Genomic DNA, 21,708 nt, shown 5'->3' on the forward strand with positions numbered 1-21,708 from the left:
CGGAGGCACCAAGCGTATCACAAGCTGGTGACCAGCGAGGCAACAGGCGCAAGTGGCGAACGCTAACCGTACGCCGGCCACCGCAGGCACGAGCCCTGAACAGCGCGTGGGGAGCGAGAGAGCCAGCGGAAGGGAGAGCGAGCGAGCGCTGCAGAAAGTCCACCACGTGCTTAGTTGCCGTCGCGTGAAGCGACATCGTACGCGCGTCGCTTTCGCCTGGCTCACTGTCTCGCACGCGCCCGCGCCCGCGCTCTGCGCACAGAGAGCGAGCTGGTTACAGGGCAACAGTTGGGTTGGCGCGTGACGTATTGTAACGCCCGGCAGTGATAACTAGGGTGCGATTAGTTATCCGTACAAGTTCTTAGGGTACGTGTCATATATATATATATATATGAACTAAGAGAAATTAAATTGAATAGTGTCATATTTATTAAAAAATATTTTTTATTTGTTATATATGTTTAGATAAATTGAGTTAAGTTTTAATTTATCATATAAGTCGATATGAGAGTTGATATTATGATTTATTATCCGTATAAAATTAATTGTGACATTGACGAGTGAGTTCATTTGTATCTGCCAAACTAAACTATGAAAGTACATTTACGTTCATCATATTAAATTTAAACCATATATACGAGTAAAAAACACCATTGTTTCTAAAATTATACGTACCAGCCCATTTGCTCATGGTACCGAACAAAAAATGTAAGGTCAGCACGCGTACGCGCACGCGCGGCTTCGCGAAGCTTCTTGGCCAATCGCTGGGCGGCGGGGCACGCAACTGCCGTCCCCGACGCGCCAGGGCCCGCCACGAAGGGGAGTCGGAGTTGGTGCCGCTCCTGAGTCTTCCAGCTGCTTAAGAAACTCAATGATGCTTTCGCCTCCTCGGAGTTAATTGTTAAACCGGGTAAACCATCACCAACGCTGCGTGCACCACCAAAGGTAACGCCGCCTTAATTAATTGTGAAGAGAGAGGATGCGAGTTGGTTCTGAAGTTAGGACCGGATCTTCCATCACCACCCCGTCCCTTTGAATTTTGCGTAACACGAGGCTCGTCGAAAAGCATGGACACGTAGATGCTTAGGCACCTTTGTTACATGGGGACACGGAAACACAATGAATCTGGTGGGAATATAGATGCAAAAACAGAAAAAATGAGCACTAATTTGCAGCATTGACAAAGTAATGGCATAAAGAAATATTTTCATGTTGTCGAACCAGATGTGTTAGGCTTCTTCCAAATCCAGAAGTCATTTCAAGAATTTTGCGCTTTTTTCATATGCCCCCCAAAAAATATTGGACAGAAGAATTTCTCCATGGGACTCAATTCCTTAGAAATACATCATCCTTTCCTTTGGTTAAAGAAGGTTCTTAATGAATTTTTTTTAGTATCTAGTGGAATCGTGCGGTACGTGTAACTAGCTACGAGGACTATCTAGACACATTCTAACGAAAATAACTTAATAGTAGGTGGCTTTGTCACTTGATATTTTCTCTCTAACTTCGTACTTCACGTCTTCGCTTTTTTCAATATTTTGCTCCACTTTTCAACATCAGCATGTGAGATAAGTCGGTTCCATGTACGAGGAACGTAGTAAGCTTCTAATTGTAGCGCGAAAGTTAAGGCCATGTGTGGCCAGACGGCAGTTGCTGATTTTGCATATCATGGTGGAGCTTGCAACTAGGGCTTGTGATTGCGTCGTCTTTCAGGGGAGGCGCTCAACGCTTAGCGAAATCAATGTTTCTTAGCGTGGGAAAAAACGGTTTCAATATGGTGATTAGCACAAATTAGACATGCTCTATTGAAGATTAAGACTCTTATATTCATAAGCCTTGTCAGATTGTCCATACTATAAGAGCATTTTCAGCCAACTTCTTAAATATTGCATTTTATATCTCTCTATATATGAAATATCTCTAAAAAAATTTATTCTCTATTTCTCCACATGCTTCAACCGATTTTCTAAATCTCGCTCATTAAATTTCACTCATCTATATTTATTAGTATCCTATAAATAAAAAATATTTCAAACGGCTATATTTTCAACATCTATACTTCTAATGGCTATATTTTTAATAAAATAGCAATGATAGTTCACATAATAGTTTATACAACAAATTATTGTGTAATCATTATTTGACTATAAAAAGGGACAAACATGTAGTATGTGAGCTAGATCTATAGGATAGCTAATCTGATCATTAAGTTAGACAGACTTGTCCAAACTTCATAGATGAATATATTAATGACAGAGGATACAACAAAACATAAGAGAAAAATGATACTTTTGAACATAGATGCATATATTGATGACAGAGGATACAACAAATGAAGAAAAAACCGTACTACTGAAAAAAGATCTAACGGGACGAGTAAGGAATAACCTGATAGCAGAGAAGATTAAGATACCATTTTGTCAATTTCAGGGGACCGTTTCTTTTTTTTATTTTTCTAAAAAAAGGGCAAACATCCCGACCTTCTTTGAGGTCTGCAGGGACCAGGGACCCAGGGGCAGTTCCTTCAGGGAACCGTTTCAATACCATTTTGTCAATTTCAGGAACCGTTTCAAATCGATGTGCCTGAACATTCTTTTGGTTTTGGACATAGTAGCATATAGGTTTTGACCAAGCGAGAACTGAATCACAAGTATTCTTTTTGCTACAAAGATTTCACGCCATTGACATTGACAATTGATATCATTAGGGGCATGCCTTAAGATTGATAGGTGCTTGTCTTTCTAGAATTTTGTTATCATTTATACAATTGACAATTCACTTGACATCCAGCAGAGTGCAACCATCACGACAATCAAAAGAGGATGGTCAAAAACCTGCAAGTTCCAACAATCTGATATATAACAACAGAAACATCATTTGAAACAAAACTAATAAATGTGAACTTGCTTGTTTTTCTTCAAGTTCTCCGTATAAGTGATCTTCTAGTTTGTGTGTAGAGTGCAGACTAAAATTTGGAAATCAAATGTGATGTTTTGTTTATAAGTTTAAATGACAGTGGTTACCACCTACCAGCAATACTTCCGTTCACCTTTTTCTCGAATACACAGAAGAGCTGCGCATTTTGAATTAAGATAGAAAAGAATAGTCCGGTACAACAGCAGTCGGATCGAATCCGCTGCCTACAAAGAAAAAAAGGAGAAGAAACAAAAAAAAATTAGAATTAGACTGAACAATTACATGAAGGAGCAACCATAAATTAGCTAAGCCGTTGAAGCCCAAGCTCACAAAAGGGAACGCCTACACGCTCTGAGTGCTGCCAGATTTGTTGCACCTGTGTTGCACCACAACCTGATATCATCCTTAATGCAACTGTTAGTCTGCCACATATGTTCAAATAGAAAAAATTCAAAAATCAAAATCAAGATGTGTTAGTTGTTAAATGAAAAGGAAAGACATTTCAAGTAGATCATGGAAAATAAGCACTCTCTATAATAGCAGCAAGGAAAAAAGCATGAAAAATAAAGCGCTCGATGTAAGTATCCTATATACTAAAGACGGTCGAATCCCCGATCGCTCGGGGCTCTGCTATTGTCTACTGTAGGCACTGTAGCATGACACACCTACCATTGTATACGGAAATGTATATGAATACGTATACATATATATATATGTATATAGATACATACACGTGTATATATATATATATGCATATTTGTATGTATATGTATTTATATACGCATAATATACTTTCTATTTTCAGAAAATACTAGAAAAATGTGAAAGGAAAATCAGTTATATTGATAAATCGATCGGAACCATCTAAAGTGCAAAAAAAAAACTAAAACTAAAAAAATACAAAACAATTTTTGTTACATTCGTAACTACTGTCCACAAATATATTATGTATATATATCTAAATCTATATAGATACAAATATATATTTATATTTATATATGTATATTGCATACATGAGTCCAGATGAATCTAACATCCCACTTCCGATAACATATACTAACGGAGGAAAAATCAGTGCACTAATACGAAACAAATTTTGTTAGTTTTGTATTACTGACGTAGCTACTGCCCAACAATATATTATGTGTGTGTATATTACATACATGAGTCTAAATAAATCCAATATTCCCCTTCCAATAACATATACTAACGGTGAAAAAATCAGCACGCTCCATATACTATTCAAGCGTCTACAAATCACACAACATTCAAGCATAACATTTATTCAAAACGTATACAGCAAAGCGCGTCAATCTACTAGTTTTAACAAACACAGGATGATCAAAGTTGGAGTGCCAATATACCAAATCTGAACCTTAAATTTTGCTTTTAATCCAGATGGAATTGCAAATACCCTAAATCAAGCGTAAAATCTACAATTTGATGAGAAAAAAAACCTATCAATAATAGCCCTAACTTGTTGATAAAAATCGGAACAACGATAGATTGAGGGTGTTGGACACTAGGTTGCTGCTTGTGGTGAAGTGGTCAACCCCAGCAACGATGCAGCCTACCCACGTGACCGGCGAGGGCCGCGGCCTTCTGACTCGGTTGTTCGGCAAATGAGTTTTTGAGAGGCTAAGAGGGAAACTCGGGTTTATGAAATCAAAGTTGGTTGGCACAACAATTAGGCCGCTGTCACTAGGGTGAGAGGGCCGAGGAGCGCGCAAGATGGCGGCGAGGAGCTAGGACGATGATATGGAAAGGGAAGAAGACGTATCTTCTCCGACAACGTAAAGGCGATTTTGGTCAAATTTAGATAAAACTGATGGTGCAAAAGAATACCGAGTTCGTTTTTCATCTGACAAAAATGACTAGCAAGAGTAGTAAATGGCGAGGTGAGAAAACGGTTAGAGGATAGAAAATCGGCTGAAGCTAGTTTTTTAGACGCAATAGCTATATTTAGGAATAAAAAACCGGTTAGATGCTCTAACCATCAACGACGCCTCAGCACCATTCCCTCGCATTCTTTAGTTGGTGGATGCGGCAAGCGCCGGTGGTCAAATCGTGACCGGCCACGTTTCTCCGGCCCCCGCGCGCAGCCCCGCCCCCTGGCTCCGATCCTCGTGGCCCGACACGTCCGCCCCCCAAGGCCCCCGCCCTCTGACTTCCAGAAGCTTCCGGCCGCTTCCTGGCCACGAATGCCCGTATCGATCCAGCGGCCCCGGGCGCGCCACGTGTTGGGACCGGCCACGTTGGCGTCCGATGTGGCGCCCCTGCCCCCGAAGAAACTGATACGGCCGAACCTCGCAGCTCCCCCAGCCTCACTCTTGGAAAGCAAGTGGCCGCCGCTTCTCATTTCGCCGCAACCAACGCCTTGCTTCCGTGCTGCGCACCTGCTCTCCCATCCGCGGCCGCCAGCGATCGAGACGGCGGAGATAGCGGAGAAATCAACGGTGGATTCGGCCTGGCTGGGAGCCCTCGAGGAGATGAACGGCCGTAGCGGCGGCGGCGGGGTTGGAGGGGGAGGAAGTGGGGAGGAGGAGATGGAGGAGGACGGCGCCGGCTGCGCGCGGGGGGCGGATAAGGAGCGGGTGGTGCTGATGTGGGGGTACCTCCCCGGCGTCTCGCCGCAGCGCTCGCCGCTGCTCGGGCCGGTCCCCGTCAGGCTGCCCCCGGCGGCGGCGGCGGCGGGCGGTGGGGATGGTTGGAGGGACGTGTGCGGCGGCGGGTGCGGCTTCGCCATGGCCATCTCCGGTGACGTCTCGTGTTCCCTTCCTCATTGTTCCTGTGCTTGTGTTCTGCTGCTTCCTGTTTGTTGTTTTTGCGTGTGGGCTTTGGTAGATCTGCTGGGGGTGTCGGCCTGTGGGGTTTCTGTGGCGGATTGCTGGTAGGCACCGTTAGGGGAGGGTTTTGTATGAGAGATTTGGTTAAATTTTGCCAACTAATGGTAAGGTACTGTGTTATGGGGCACAAGTTGGATTTTAGGAGGATTGCTGAAGAAATTTGCTAAGAGGGGCAGTTCCCTAGACGTCTGAAAGAGCTTGTTGCGAAATTGATTTGTGGAGCTTGCATTGAGTGGTGATTCGGGTTCAGAGTCGAGGTTGAGCTCAGAGAGGTTTCCGTAGCATGATTCTACTTTAAGTATAATACTTTCTCAGTTGCGAGTTTGAATGCGTGAAATGGGGTTTGTTTCCGAGTGTTAAACAATGCAAGAAGATAAACGCAACAGGCGGGGCAAAATAGTTGAGCAAAGTTTATTTCCTTAGTTTTCGTGGGACTTGATGCCTGTTATTCCACAAGGATCAAACAATAATAACTGCAATGACCGAAGAGTAGGAGGGAAAAGAGTCTTAGACTGCTATCTGCTGCTTAACCATGATGATATGACGGATTGTAAAAATCTCTTCGTTCTCTTTGGGTATTCGCACTTTGTCGGCTGTACCAGCTTCCACTAAATTCATGTGAAATCGAAGTTCTGATTCAGATTCTTAGTTCTAGACTTCTAGCTACAGCCAGGAGATTCCGATTTCCGGATGTTCACTGATATGCCAAAATGCCATTTCCTGTCCATAGTTCCTGTGAACTGTGATCAAATTTGACCCAACACTGAAGTTGGAGTTTTCATTTCCTTCAGAGTCTGGAAAACTCCTCACTTGGGGTTCCGCTGATGACATGGGCCAAAGTTATGTGACTGCTGGGAAGCACGAGGTAACGATACTGTATTGATGCTTTATGCTTTCCAGCACCATAAGATAAAACTCCAAACCTATTACTAAAGATAGAATCTTATACCTCTCAGGAGACTCCAGAGGCTTTTCCTCTTCCTAGTGGTGTTGCAATAGTGAGGGCGGATGCTGGATGGGCTCATTGTGTTGCAATAACAGGTATTTGGCTATCCAACTTCCTACCTTTGGTCTAAAATCGCTCATAATCGTGGTATTGTTCTTGTAAATGTTGTGCTGGACAGATGAAGGGGGTGTCTACACGTGGGGTTGGAAAGAGTGTGTTCCAACTGGAAGGGTGGTCGCAGACCAGTCATCTGTTGGAACTTTGGAAAAGGATGAAAAACAAAGTGCAATTGCGACAGAACAAGGTGGTGATGCTTACTTCCTACCTTGTTTCCTTTCTTCCTAAAAAATATAAGCTTCTCTACATCAATTGTTTACAGACATAACAAAGGCAACTCCATTACAGTGAGCCCGAGGTCACAGGTGTCTAGGACCAGCAGCGGAGCAGCATCTGGTCCTTCTGAAAGTAGAGGTGCTGATGATAGCACAAAGCGACGAAGGTTGTCTTCAGCAAAACATGGACCAGAGAGTTCAACATCTAGTGATGAAAATCTTTCAGCACCCCCTTGCATTGTGACATTCAATACAGGGGTGAAAATAGTGGCAGTAGCTGCAGGTGGTCGTCATACATTAGCATTATCAGGTAACCTGCATTTGACATTACGGTGCTGCTTTTAGTCGTGCCAGGGAACTTTGCTGATTAAACCAAATGTTTTCTTCAAAGCTTCAGATTTAGGTCAGGTATGGGGTTGGGGATATGGAGGAGAAGGGCAACTAGGTCTGGGTTCTAGAATCCGGACAGTTTCCTCTCCACATCCCATACCGTGCATTGAATCGGCACTATACAGCAAGGATCGGCCAGCATCTATGAAAGGTAACAAAACTGCTGAAGGGCATATCAGCAAAGTCATGGGAACTTGCGTGAAGGCCATTGCTTGCGGAGGCCGTCATAGTGCTGTAGTAACAGGTCAGTTCCACTTATAAGTTCATTCCAGTAAGTTCTTTACTGTATACATTTAGAGGAGTAACGATCATCCTGGACCTCACAGTAGTTTGAAAATCAGGTATATTTATATGGAAAACAAGAGATTTAAAAATCAACATTATGTGTCTGCTCTGATAGTAAGTCTTTAGCCAAGTAATTTAAGAATAGTAAATGTATTTCTACCAATTTATTTTTGCAAGATAGTAAAAAATGTAGGAAAAAAAGGTGTTCTGGGTAGACTTCATATCGCTGGTCTGGTACTGCTCAGATCTTTCTCCTTAAGAAAACCAAATGTCCAGAAGTGTGGACGTGTTCTTTTGTTTCTAAACAATAGGATGTGCTTAATCATCAAAATTACAAATCTAGAATGTAATCCGAGACTCTGAGTTGCTACTAAGAGGGTTTTCTCAGTTCAAACCACAACATTTGCTACTGTTTGGTTATCAGATTGTAGCAAGGGTATACTATCATATGAAGTTGAAGTTTCCGCAATAGATATTCTCGACTGTAATCAAGATTTCTCTTTGCACTTTTAACAACTAACTCCTGCTTGCAGACTCGGGAGCGCTTCTTATGTTTGGATGGGGGCTCTATGGACAGGTTAGCTTTCTATATGGCCAGTTTGATTGGATCAAGCAAGTTTGTGGTTCAAAGGTGATATATAGTCAGGGGGTGGATGGACGCCTTAGTATGGGTGGGATATTCAACTTTGAAGTTCAACATGATTGGGAACTGGATACAAGTTGTTTATCAAAAAACTACTATCTCCATTTGAATATGAAAAAATAGATTATCTTGTATCTTCTTTCGAATTGAAACATAGTTGAAACCTAACCTATATGCTAATTCCTCTAGTTCATTTCAACTGTAATTTGTATATCTTAAAATCAAGGGTGGAGCCAGGATTTAGATATAGGGAGGGGGGAAGCATAGTGTTCCCTTAGGCGCCCACCTAGGTGCTAAACATCACCACCAGACTATCCCTTCTCCAGATTTATCCTGCCTAGGCCTGTCTAATTGCCCATTGATTCTAATCATTGTCCCTCAACTAAAGCACCCTTAGCGCCTAAGGAATCAATGCAACATAGATATCGATCTTAGAAGAAATATCATAATAATATATGAATACATGAAAAATCCAATATTGCGTAGATAAAGCATTATAGCAATCATTTGCAAAAAGAAAAAAAAAGGAAATCGTAACAACAATTCATATATTATTTCGTGGCATCATCGGCGTCTTATGACAACTAAAGCATACTTGATTTTATTAATGACTTCATTATTTCTATAAATCAGTAGTTCACCCCATTAAAACATTATATTATCTATTGTTTACCCTAACTGATCAATAATGATTCGTGAGATAACTAAAGAATAGTCATGTATGTACCTTCGGTACTTTGTGCCATTGTGAGTACCAGTAGTAGTGGCAGGTGGCAGCCAGTGAAATCCAGTTGACGATCGCAATTAGCCTAAGCGTAAACGGCGGTTGGCTTCATGTGGTGGCTGGGCGGCATGTACTTGAACAAGTGAAGAGGAAAAAACGAGTAGACTAAAGTGCCGACACTGATGGGACTGGAGTCGCTGTCTCTAGGCTGTGGTAAATACAACAATTAAGCGATGGGTTCAATTCGACAAACATTGATACTCAGCTGGTGTTGGGCTTTCACCTTGTTTGCCTGTTGGGCCTGAGCGACCGAGCTGCTGAGTGCTACTTTAGACCAACATTCATGATGACGAGGAGGGCCATGTAGCAATTAACCATGGAAGATTAGTAGGGTCATTAACTAATATTCTGGCCCCCCTCAGCCCCCCTTGTCTGCGCTCCTGCTTAAAATTTGTACCGTAAAAATATTGGGTATCACATTTATATAATTTTTTATATTGTGGCATATTCCATATTCATGCCATGTTGTGCTGAGCAAATTAATCTCAGTCGCATTATGCCTTATAGAAATGTTCTGTACCAATGTGCTTCGTAAGTTACAATCGTTCTCTTTTTTCTTCAGTGTGGACAAGGGAATACAGATGATGTTTTAAGTCCGACATGTGTATCATCTATCCTGGGAGTCAAGATGCAAGATGTTGCCGCAGGGTTATGGCACACTGTATGTACATCTATTGATGGTGATGTTTATTCCTTTGGAGGGAATCAGTTTGGGCAGCTTGGCACTGGTTCTGATCAAGCCGAGGTATAAAGTTTTCAATGTTAATAGTTGCTGATTATATAACCTTAGATTTGGAGCGAACAACTAGAGTCAACTTAGTTAATGTCCATAGTTGTCCATTTAAGTCACCCGTGTATAAAAGCCTGAAGACTATTTTTTTTTTCCCAATGCAGACTGTTCCAAAATTGGTGGATGCCACAAGCTTGGAACATAAGAATGCCAGATCTGTTTCTTGTGGAGCTCGCCACAGTGCTATATTAACAGGTACGTTTCAGTTGTTTGCTGTTTGCTGTATGGATCTGCAGCTGTACCTGCCTGGATGCCTGTAGCACCATTTACCTTTTTTACCATGGATGCTATACTCTTATATATTACTTTTAACCTTCTTTTTATGTGCATCATGCTATTAGCTTGCCTACATCAATGCCGAATCACAAAGATATCTAACGTTACCTCATCCTAGTATTCTTATCCTGAATTGTTCTAGGTGTGCTAGGAGTCCTCAAGTATCATTGGGGGCCCTTACTTTGTAGACCTTAATACCGGTATCTGTTTTATATTGTAAGTAGACTAATGACACCTGAATTATGGCATGTACAAATACGAGTGTATAAATCTACAGCAAAGGAAAGGTGTAACTATTGTTTGCAAGAAAAAATCGCCATCCTTAAGGATTTCTGCCTGTCAAGACTGGTGTAGGCGATGGCCCATATCAGTGTTTCTGGCATCTGACAAGAGTTACAAAACTTTTACAGATGAAGGAGAGGTCTTCTGCTGGGGATGGAACAAGTACGGACAGGTGGGTTATCCCTCAACCCCCTTTTTTTCCACACTGATGAAGTGAAAAACATGCTGCGGTTTCTGAATTCTGAGCTCGCGCGTGCAGCTCGGCCTCGGCGACTCGATGGACAGGAATGTGCCCTGCAATGTTCCCGTGGAGGAGGCGTACCGCCCCCTGAACGTGTCGTGCGGTTGGTGGCACACATTAGTTCTCGCGGAATCGCCTACTTGAACCCTGACGAAGAAATTACCCTAGCTTGACAATTTTGTTAGGAACTTGGTAGGCTCATGCAGGTGCGGTGATGCTGCATTTCGTGTACATACATGGCAGTGCATACAGATATGTGTATTCCATTCTTTCCGGTGCGCTCTTCAACGTGCAACGTAGACAAAGCTTGTATCGCACTGCGTATACAGTTGAGTAGGATTGCCTGTACATTTGTGCTTGAAACTGGGTGCGATGACGCTTATCATACGGTTTTGCTGTTCTCGCATTTCCACCGGCAATGGCGAGAGGGTAACCGTATCACCAGACTGTTGACTCCGAACGTCCAAATTGTGCAACTAAGGACCTAAGAAAACATGACATATCCAGCTACGTAGTACTTGTATATGTTCGTTTGGTTTGTAAATCCTACTGAACGATGTTTGTAGGGCTCTCCGAGTCGTTTCGTGTTGGTAATAGGTATACTTTCGTGCGGGCTTCGTCTTTTCCCCGGGAACGCGAAATATAAAGTTGAAAGAAGAAACAGTGACACTCCTCACAAGATTGCTCAATTGTGTTTGTTCGAGGACTGAGCCCGTAACAACCGACAAGACACGCGTTACGTCTTAGGTCATGAGCTTCTGGGTTGAGTGCAATCACTTAGATGCCCCAGTTGCAAAAACAATTATATACAACGGATGGGGGCAGCTAGAGAGGAAAAAGTTACAAGTAGCCTTGCAAGAGTCTATGGTCAACGAGTGGTCAGTCAGCAACTGCTTTCCTGTAAGTACACGAGCATCTGCGCTTTTAGCCCATAGGTGCTCATGAATTTATTGTACTTCCATTTGCTAGCAATCCTCGAGTTTAGCCTACCGACGGGGTGCATGTAGATTGTCCTGAAATCTTCAAACGGTTAGTTGTGACTTGTGAGAGATATCAGTACTGACACTCAACAAATACAATTCAATAGACATGCCAGCATACTATCATAGAAATTTGTCGATTTGCATTATTGTTATTTGAGATTGTTAGAGCATGTCGTACAGATGATACTTTGACTGCATAAGTTGCTTCACACCTAAACGAAGATAAAGTTTTTCTTCTTAGGCCAGGTCTAATAATCTTGAAACATAATGCGTATGATACAAAAAGCCATCACCAGGAAACTCAAGCAGCTACTCAGTCAGTAGCACTACTAGACTAGTGCAAAACTGAGGATGCACATGCACATATTTCAACTTTCGAGGGGGACATCAAACCTATACAATATTCCAGCTTGATAGGTGAATATCATCGCGTTACCAAGCACTAGCAATGAAAACTAGAAAGAAAAGTATCTACTCACCGGATGAACTTACAGGGAATTCTCCTACCATAGAGGAGAACAGCATAACACTTAGAAACGAGGAACTTTCGACAGAGGGCCCACTGTCGGCGTTGGTGAAGGCTCTGCAACCTGAGATCTTATTTGATGGTTGCCAGCCGAGTTATTGGCAATAAGTTTATTGCTTGCGCCTCTAATACCAGCAGCATCACTTTCAGGTTGTTGGGGATCCACCAGTGGCTTTACCTGTTGCAATATTAGAATCCAATCAACCTTCTGTTTGTGCATGATAGTTGCGGGATACAATTTCAAATTTACAAAAATGTTGTAAAGCCTACAGAATAAACTCAGCAAATTCATTATTATAGTCAGGATGTTGCTGTCCTTAGATAAAAGAAACTAAGGATTGTGGCTCCACACAATTTGGTTTCATGAAAACAATAGTGTTCACAAACTAACGTGACTTACAGAATTTCTTTGAGGATTCTTATCCTCCCTTGAGAAACCAGGAACTGACAAATGCCAATTTCTTTCTGCATGATATCAGTATGGAACTTAATAAGCAAAATAGCACGTAGCACGTTTGCATGGACGTGTGTGTGATAGCGAGGTGAAGCAACTGACCTAAGTGCAGCAACACGTCCTTGGCTTCCACAACTGATGATTTCCTGTGCTTTGCCAAGGTGCATGCAAATGCAGTCACCTAATGACACACCCATGTCAGCTGAACCACAAGAAACCTCCAGCAAATAAAATATGATTGAACTTAGAAGATGAAGGTTCTCGTTCTGAATTTGATAGGAAATTATGTTTCCCAAACAAATAGTATTTCATGAAGAGGGGAGCTTGAAAGCATGATTCACAAAGCACAAGAACATTACCGAGTCAATGAAGTCATCAGCAATCTCTAAAAGCAAATCTTCCACATCAGGGTCAACCTTGCCTAGGGGATCTACCTGTATTAAGAGTTTGTGGTTTGAGAACAGACCAAAGTATTATATTCAACTAAAATAACAGGCATGCTTCCAAACAAAATGTAAAGTAATTCTAATATTTTCTGAAATTATGACCAGTAACATGAATTACACCAGCGACACAGAAGTTGAGGAGCACATGAAAGAAAAGGGCCAGGTTATCAGCACCTGTGCAACCAGATCTTGTATTTTTCTTTTCCCAAGGAGTTGGCTAGTTCCTTCCGCTCCCTGACTTGCACTTCCACCAGTCATAGTTCCACCTGACAAAGGTGTACCCGGCTGCGATCCTGTAAGGTTTGCAGACTTCTGCGAACCAGATGCTGAAATTCTTGGAGATTGTTGTGGTTGCTGCTGCTGAAGCTGCTGTAGAAATTGTTGCTGCTGAATCAGTTGTTGGGCACTGAGATGTGGATGCTGTTGTTGGGCTTGTGCAATTTGTTGTTGGCTCAATCCTGTCTTCTGCTGAAGTTGCTGCATCAACATAAGCCTTTGTTGATGAAGTTGTGGAGAAACTGGTGATCCCATTGATGATTGCATTTGCTTCAACCATTGCTGCTGCTGCTGTTGCTGAGGCATAGACATTGCCACCATCTGTCCATTTTGCGATGATCCAGGTAGTTGTGAATTTACTGCTGCAATCGATGCTGTTCTCGACAAGCCTTGACCGGCTACCTTCTGGTAAACAAATCAATATTAAAGTTAGCGTACAGATCTTTGAAAAGTAAAACTACTGCATAAACATGATATTATGGTAGGTGCTGTAAAAGTTGAAAAAACCATAACATGTAGCAATTTCAGCATATAGCACGTGAAATGCAGATTTGATAAAGCCTGAATAAGTGCACACAAAGTCTCAACTCTAAACTCTCAACCAGTTTTAGTAACCCTATGGAGTGTGGATAAAAGAATATCAGAACATTGTTGCCAACATACTGTTTATTCCATCTTTCAGCATTCGTATTTTAATATATGCGCTCCCCCCAAAAAAAACATTGTTACATTGTAGCATTTCTTAGCATTGTAACTGCCATAAGGCCATGTATGCATGTTGAACATAATATAATTATATAGCTAATTTGTCTTACAGATATAGGCATTAAGCTGTAAGAGTACCTGCGGGGATAATGCTGCTTGCTGAGATGCTTGTTGTGGCCTCATTTGAGCATGGGCAAACCGTTGTTGAGCACCATAGGGAATAGTACCATTCGGTCTCATCTGGTTCATCCCCAAAGTACCCATGACTCCCATGGGCTGCATCCCTTGCAGCGCTTGAGCTGCATTAGCAGTATTAAATTGTGTACTTTGTGCCATGCCCTTTTGCCTTGGCTGCAGTAACAGGAATGGTCAATTATGCTCCTAGCCGCCTCTAAGAAAAAAAAATAGCTTTCTACAGTTACCTTAAACCGAAACAGTTTCATCTCACAGCTGTAATTTGTAAGCAAAGGTAAAATTGGACAATATCATGCCTTTCAACAGGTTCAGAAGTTCATTCATTCATTGTGCCATTTTTATCAATAAAATGGAATACATACAAGCACAGTCACAACTAGAATATATTGCTAAGAGATTCTAAAAACAAATGTAGAAACAGTTTTTTTCTTTTGCAATGCACCTTCACACCCAAGAAGTCACCTCCTTCGGTCCTTCCCATAGTCCATCTCATGGTCAAACAGAAGCAATGAACAACTTCGAGAGATTTCAAACTTCCGGAATCATGACTACTTTTCCTTTTAATGAGGCATAGATGGCTAAAGGTAGGTTTGTTCAACTTCGCTTAAAAAGCAACGAGTATTCATGCCTACACTTACGTGATTTATTTGTCTGAGCATTTTGCTCATTATCTCACTGTAAAATGTTATACGAAACAGTTTCTACGCGTCAAAGGTGACCTGATTTGACAGATAAAAACTATGGAATTTCTAACCACAAAATAAACGATACCAATTCTAGCATCAGTAATTTACAATTAAGATCCCTAATGTTTCATCCTTCCTGTTATGGTCGACTCTATGCACGAGGAGGTGATCAACTCTGTTCCATCCTTGCAAGGCACCAAATTCAGTAATTCACCTGCACCATCATCTGCGGCTGAAGCCCGAAATGTGCCGCGTTCCCCTGGCCTTGCAGCATCCCCAGGTGGCCCTGCCCAAGCATGGCCGCGCGCGCTATCAGCTGCTGCTGCTGCTGACCCACTTGCCCTCCGCCGCCCGAGAAACTCATCTGCCCGCCATACATCCTAGCCGCCATGGCGGCGTACTGCGGGAGCTGGCTGGCGGTGGAAAGGCGGGAGGCCGACCCCGAGCGGTGGATCTGGCCGAAGCCGCCGGCGCCGGTCGCCGCCTGCGTGGGCGAAGGCGCCTGCAGCTGCTGCGGCGGCCGCGGAGGGAAGTCCATGGATCCGCCGCCGGAAGCAGCCGCCGAGGCCGGGTCGAGCTGCTGAGGGGAGGAGATGTGCGCGGAGAGGTCGGAGACGGTTGGGGACGGGGGGATTTGAGGGGAGAGGAGGGGGTTAGGGTTGGTGTTATGCGGGGTGGAGGCGGAGGCCGCGACGAGCTGGTCGGGCTGCGGCGAGGCGGAGGCGGCCACGGGCGGCGGATCCGCCATGGCCGGAGGGGGTGTAGGGTTTCGGCGGCGGTGGTGGGAGACGACGCGGTTGGAAGGAGAGGGGCGGGGCAGGTACGGGTCGTGTGGGACACAGTTTGACGTGTGCGCGTAGTCTTTTCGCGGTCGAGTGAGAACGGGGTTCGATGCTGCTCGGGTCACTGCTGGGTGGGCCTACGGGATCATTTAGCGGATAAGAACTCGGTTTGGGATTGCCATTTGAAAAACTTTTCGATCCATGCTGAGATACCATACCATTACCAGCGAGCGAGGAGTGTACTAGCACAGCACAGCGCCTCTCCACGAAAAAGACGTTCTGCTCCGGGTGTGGTATCGGAATCAAACCACTCCTCGCTTATCACTTATTAGTTAAGTATGGTATCGGAATCAACCACTCCTCGTTTATCACTTATTAGTTAAAGTGATTATATACTACAACAAAACATAAATATTAGATATGATAACATCAAATATAAATTTAAGTATAGAGATGTGAATGTATTATGGAAATATCAAAGAATAGTTTAAGAGCGATATCATAATTTGATTTTAAATGACATCCGAATAAAAAGATCAGCTAATTTCTCTTCTAATTTCTTTATTTATTTTTATTAGTAGAATGAGTCTTATATCCATAGCCAGTAACGAGACAAGTAGGATAAATAACAAGAGTGGATGGCAAAGTATGTAAATTATTTGAATTTTATTAAATAGGAGGGGTAGTGGAAAGAGAAACCAACTAGCATTTTATAATAGAAATTTTTGCTAAAGTTATGTATTTTGCAGATTATAGTGCACACATAAAATTATTTTACCCTGTATTTCCCTATTCATGATCACAGTGGCGAAGCTTACTTGTGGCCAAAGGGGACATGGGCACCCCTTGGTTCTACATATCACTTAAGCAAATGCTTGGTTTCATCACTTTCTTGCTAATGAACGCATCAAACTAAGGGCGCGTTTGGCATGCTGAAACGTTTCAGTTTCTTGCGTGAATCGATAGAATCAGTTCCAAACGGTGTTATGCGTGAGCGATTCTTGTGAGAAACGGCTGAAACGTTTCACTGATTTTAGCCTGCACGTGAGAAACGGCCTGAGGCCAGTTCCGCTGGAGAAACGGGCCAACGTTTAATCTTTTTCAAGTTAAACCAGATAAAATAGGTCACATTTGAATGGTTCTTCATCCAAAAAAAGTTTTGTTATTTTTTATGAACCATATTTATCTCTGTGAATTTTGATATCATTTTTAAGAATCTGAATCCAGACGTTTGGTTGCAAGAAACGTTTCAGATTCTCTGGTGATTCTCTAGAATCCCTGCCAAACGCACCAAAACGTGAAACGTTTCAACTTGAAACGTTTCTAGGGAGAATCTGAAATCGAAACGTTTCTGAAAGAATCTGGAACCCTGCCAAACGAGCCCTAAGTATGTATCTCCAACCCTAGCCCCTCTACAATTATCTTCAAACTCCGAACTGTTCGTGAGCCCGTGGTCTTCCACAAACGTAACATGTCAAAAATGGGCCGACCACAGGGTTCGGCTCGCGGTCCTCCTGACGGAGTCCACCGAATCGAAACATCGTTGGCCAATCAGATCGTCCGCAGTCGTGCGCTGCAGCTGGAGCACGGCTTCGACGTTGTCACTTGCAACCGCCCCCGCTGTTTGCCCCCTCCTCGCTGCCGACGAGCAAAGCACGGCACGTCCCTGGCTCCAAAACGACCGAAGTCGACGCGCGCGCTCAGCTCCGCGTTCCGCAAGCGCAACCGGGATGTGCCGTGCCGTGCCGGGCGATGTGCGCGACGGCACCGTTGCCCTTCTGCCCCGCTGCTCGCCCCTCCTCACTGCCGACGAGCGAAGCACGTCACGCCGCATGGTAAACCAATTCGCCGTCATCTCCATCTGGCGCCCGGCCGGAGACCCGAGGTCCCGCGTTGATTCCGGTCGTATACTGGCTCCAAAACGACCGCAAAATTCGACGCACGCGCGCTCCGCTCCGCTCCGCGTGCGGCTAGCCAGCGCACCCCCGGGATGTGCCGTGACGGGCTCGCGCCCGCGAAGCCGAGACCGGCCTTCACCCTAGTCCTCGGCTAGGAGCAGGCGGCTGCGCGCGTTGCCATCACGACCTCGAGACTCTACCGTCGCGCTGATCCGATGGTGTGGTCCGGTCCAACGACTTCGGGGGCAAGTGAGGCCTACACACACAAGCCTGATGCCTGCGCGCGTCGCGGTTTTCCAGTCTGGTTCCGCACGTCGGCAGTCAAATTCGTCTGCGCCAACAGAAACCCGCGGCCGCGCGCGGGATCTCTGCTTCCGGCGGGCAGCCTCTTCGATCCCAGTCCCACTTCAGAAAGTGCAAAGACATCTGATCAGTTCCAATGTACTGAAAAAAAGCCACCACTCTACTTCGGTATCTGTGTAACTTCTGTGCAATTGTATGCGATGTATACACTTTTTTGCTAAACGATCGTTGCTGGAAGATTTCAACACTTTACTACGCGATCTTGCACTGACAGCTGGGTGCAACTCGGGGTTAAGCTGGAACTTGAACTCTGGCTAAGCTAGCGCTGTACCGCTCAAGAAAAAACGCCTACGACTCGGTTAACTTCCAGTGGATTACGCCACCGGGCATTTGAAGGTTTCCACTGCGTCCATATGTATCCATCGATCAATATCACAATCATGATTTTGAAATTGTCTTCTTTTCTCGCGCAGCAGGTAAGCTGTAAACTTTAGGGGCTGAAAACTGCATCCCGACATGATCGCTGTCCAATCGCACACTCGTCGTGTAAGACTAATCAACGATTTTACTCCAAGTGTTAACTGGACCGCACTGGCCAAAAACCCATTGGCTATCCATTCCGCGGCCAATAAAAGTATAGAACCATAGAGCTGTCAATCCATGAGACATACACATCAGACTATCAGAGCTAAGCTCAAGGCGTCAGCCAGAGAATAGCAGCAACATTCAGAGTGGTATTCGATACATTGCTTGGGTTCCAGTCTCAGATCAAACAGTACTTTCCAGAGTCGAACTGAGGCGGGTAGGCTGGGCACTCCAAGCGCTACCACCGAGTCATCGGCTCGTTCGCCAGAGTCTTGTTGCTAGGCTATTGGATTAGTTGTCCATGTCCCTTTCCATGGCGACTTTACCTGCCTTTTTATACCCCCATCATCTCGAGCCGGCTCATCCTATCTAGCTCTACCAGCACAAGTCACAGGACAAAAGCTTCTGATTTCTGACGCCACTTTGGCTGCTCTCATGGAAGGCATCATCCCGTTCATCTTCAAGGTCATAGCGCAGTACAAGGAAGAAGGGCATGCCTCCATCTCTGGCACGATCTTCTCTGACTCCGACGAGCCGTCGCCGGCGTCGTACGTCCTCCTCCCAGGGGATTCTGACGGCCGACACAGCGAGGAGAGGAAGCAGCTGCTCTGTCAGACGGCCGCCCATGCTGAAGCGGTCACCACCTGCACCGCACGGTCGTCTCCCCTCCGATGCTCGACGCTGCGCCGGCGAGTTTAGGATCGTGAATCATGGTGGTCAAGAGGCAAGAGAAGGTTTGGTACACTAAAGGTGTCTCATAAGAACCTATATGATCATGTGCAAACAGCGGGAAGCAGTACTGGGAATGTGCCCACTAGTTTCAGGTCCGATTTTGCAATTTCTTTTGGCTTTTGTGCTTCGTTAATGAGGTGTAAGTCTCAAAGGAGGCTGTGCAAGTTAAAGATCGAGTGCACGTAGTGTGAACAAATAAATATATGTACGAATAGCTGGTTTGTGCGCAACAGCACAAGGCATGTATGCAAAAGCATGGTTGAAAAACACCATTTTGTCCCGTCTAGAGACCTAGATGGAGCAGGACAGATGCGAGTTTTGTCTCCATCCGTTCTCACCTGTATTTCTCTTGCCTCACCCTGTTTCATCTTGACTCGAGATCTAGTGATTTTTTTTTCTCCAGCCCCGATTTGACCTGACCCGCCCGCTTCAATTAAAATTATTAAAAACTCCAGATCAATTTTAATTAGAAGATAATAGCTACCATAACATACAAATTAATGAAAGACCGTATCTAAAATTGATAAGACCTAACATAACATAATACTCCATCTGATTGCAAATGTAGGTCGTTTTAGTCTTCTCAATTATTCTCTAAATATAAGTCATTCTTAAATTTTTATGTTCTTTTTTCTCTTTTGTTATCTTCTTGCCTTTGTTTAATAAATGTTATCACTCTCACAAAATGAATGAGTTATCTTTTCCAATGTAGAATAAATAAGGGGCAACAAGGTCATTTGATCTACTATCTTAATCCTTGTGTATAAGTCTAAAACGACCTATATTTGTAATCGGAGGGAGTAATAATTACATACATACATTAGTTTACTAAAAATTTCATTAAAAAAGATAGTAAACTTCTTAATAAACCCGCTAAATATGTATGTAATATATATTTCGGGGCAGAGTGGGGCGGGATATAACTTGACCCGCCCCTGTCCTGCCCCGATCGGTGCCCCACCCTATCTTGCCCCAACTAGGACGGGACGGATGGAGACACCAACAGGTCGGTGGGAATTTAGACCTCTAGTCTTGTCTGTGTCATGCAGGATGGTTAATTTCCGTCAAGTCTTACAACCATGCGGGATGGCATGCATTATTATGTGGCTAGTATAAAAATCCAATTATGTGTGTATCGTTATATCATTCTGGTTTTATCATAAATTTGCGATTTACATTACAACCACTCTTCTTTCTGTCATTGACATGGTCACTACTATGCATGCTCATTAATACACATAATTCGAATGTGGACCTACCATAATAATTTTTCATCTGTTCGGTAATATATTGTCATTTCTTTACTCTATTTCATGTAGATTATGTTTCACATGTACCAAAAATCTCACAAAATAAACCAATATCAATATCCATCTAAATACGATCTAGGTTTATCTAGCGTGTATATGCTAACATTTTAGGAGGTTTACAACCTACTCTAGGAATATAAATTGTAAGTATGTAAATGCAGAAACATAAATAAGGTAGAGAAAGGAAATTTGGCACAAGAGATTTTTATCTGGCGGTATTGGTGACTGTCGGAGAATTAACTCCTGTCGCAGGGATCCCGAGAGACCCCTTTTTAGAGATTCGGTCGGGGGGATGATCCTGAATAAGTTCGTCGGAGAAATGAATGAGAGTAAATGCAACGGCCGGTGGTGGGGGTGATGATCTAGTGCAAAGAGAAGTAAATGCACCGGAAATTAGACAGGTTCAGGCCGTACGGGGGCGTAATACCCTACTCCTGTATGGATGTAATAACTGTCCTGAGGAAGTCCCTCAAGGATGTTGCTGGTTACAAGAATATTGTGTCTAACTAAGAGCTTGAGGCTCCTTGTTCTTGGGCAGGGACTATGCCTTGAGTTGGTCTATGCTTCGATTCTTAGTGCTTCTGTATTCGATGCTTGCGGTCTCTTGCTCGATTGCTTGTTTGGTCGTTCTCGGGTGGTTTGTGGGATGTATTTCGGATGTATCTTTCTCTTCTGTGCTGCCGGCTCTTTTAAGCACTCGCCGGCTGCGACACGCCCCGAACGGGAAAGAGGGGGCACTAGTTCCAAGACGCCACGACCGGGAAAGGCGTCAATATTTCTTCTGGGTGAAGTGACCGGGGGGTGGAGAACGCGGCGCACGCCCGGTCACTTGTCACCATAAACGTCCTGGCAACGGGCGCCGTAGAGAGGGCCCACCGGGCAGCCGCAGAGCAACCTGGCGTGCCCGCCATGTCTTGTTCCTCTGCCACAACAGGGTGGCAGACGGAACGCCTTGATCCTGGCGATGTTATCCCGAGACACACCGGATGATACGGGACGAGACCCGTGCAATTAATGGCCCCACGCCTCTCTGCCAAGACATGGCACGAACTGGCACTGTAACGGGAGCAGTGGGGGATGTCAGGCCACGCACGCT

At 44.1% G+C, this 21,708-nt stretch overlaps 2 protein-coding genes across 7 annotated transcripts; one reads left to right on the forward strand and one right to left on the reverse strand.

Moving 5' to 3' along the window:
• Window positions 1-5,096: 5,096 nt before the first annotated feature.
• Window positions 5,097-11,094, forward strand: LOC133909144 (ultraviolet-B receptor UVR8-like). Of its 2 annotated transcripts, none has more exons than XM_062351446.1 (11): window positions 5,097-5,673; window positions 6,554-6,627; window positions 6,719-6,803; window positions 6,887-7,012; window positions 7,114-7,350; window positions 7,432-7,674; window positions 8,249-8,292; window positions 9,705-9,887; window positions 10,037-10,127; window positions 10,619-10,662; window positions 10,750-11,094. In XM_062351446.1, the coding sequence occupies exons 1-11, from the start codon at window positions 5,118-5,120 to the stop codon at window positions 10,873-10,875; spliced, it is 1,809 nt and encodes a 602-aa protein (XP_062207430.1). In that variant the 5' UTR covers window positions 5,097-5,117; the 3' UTR covers window positions 10,876-11,094. The 2 variants fall into 2 exon arrangements, with proteins under 2 accessions (XP_062207430.1, XP_062207431.1); XM_062351447.1 differs by having other exon boundaries at window positions 7,438-7,674.
• A 280-nt stretch (window positions 11,095-11,374) lies between these two features.
• Window positions 11,375-15,885, reverse strand: LOC133909143 (transcription initiation factor TFIID subunit 12b-like). Of its 5 annotated transcripts, none has more exons than XR_009908306.1 (8): window positions 15,217-15,884; window positions 14,260-14,472; window positions 13,315-13,818; window positions 13,054-13,128; window positions 12,797-12,875; window positions 12,641-12,705; window positions 12,194-12,418; window positions 11,375-11,744 (listed from the first exon to the last, which is right to left on the reverse strand). XR_009908306.1 is itself a non-coding variant. In XM_062351444.1 (8 exons), exons 1-7 carry the CDS (start codon window positions 15,748-15,750, stop codon window positions 12,245-12,247), a joined length of 1,647 nt encoding a protein of 548 aa, XP_062207428.1. In that variant the 5' UTR covers window positions 15,751-15,781; the 3' UTR covers window positions 11,375-11,744; window positions 12,207-12,244. The 5 variants fall into 5 exon arrangements, 2 of the variants coding, with proteins under 2 accessions (XP_062207428.1, XP_062207429.1); XR_009908305.1 differs by having other exon boundaries at window positions 13,315-13,821; window positions 15,217-15,881; XM_062351444.1 differs by having other exon boundaries at window positions 12,207-12,418; window positions 13,315-13,821; window positions 15,217-15,781.
• Window positions 15,886-21,708: the final 5,823 nt, after the last annotated feature.

This window comes from Phragmites australis, chromosome 2 (genome assembly GCF_958298935.1).
Source record: "Phragmites australis chromosome 2, lpPhrAust1.1, whole genome shotgun sequence".
NCBI classification, from domain to species: Eukaryota; Viridiplantae; Streptophyta; class Magnoliopsida; order Poales; family Poaceae; genus Phragmites; species Phragmites australis.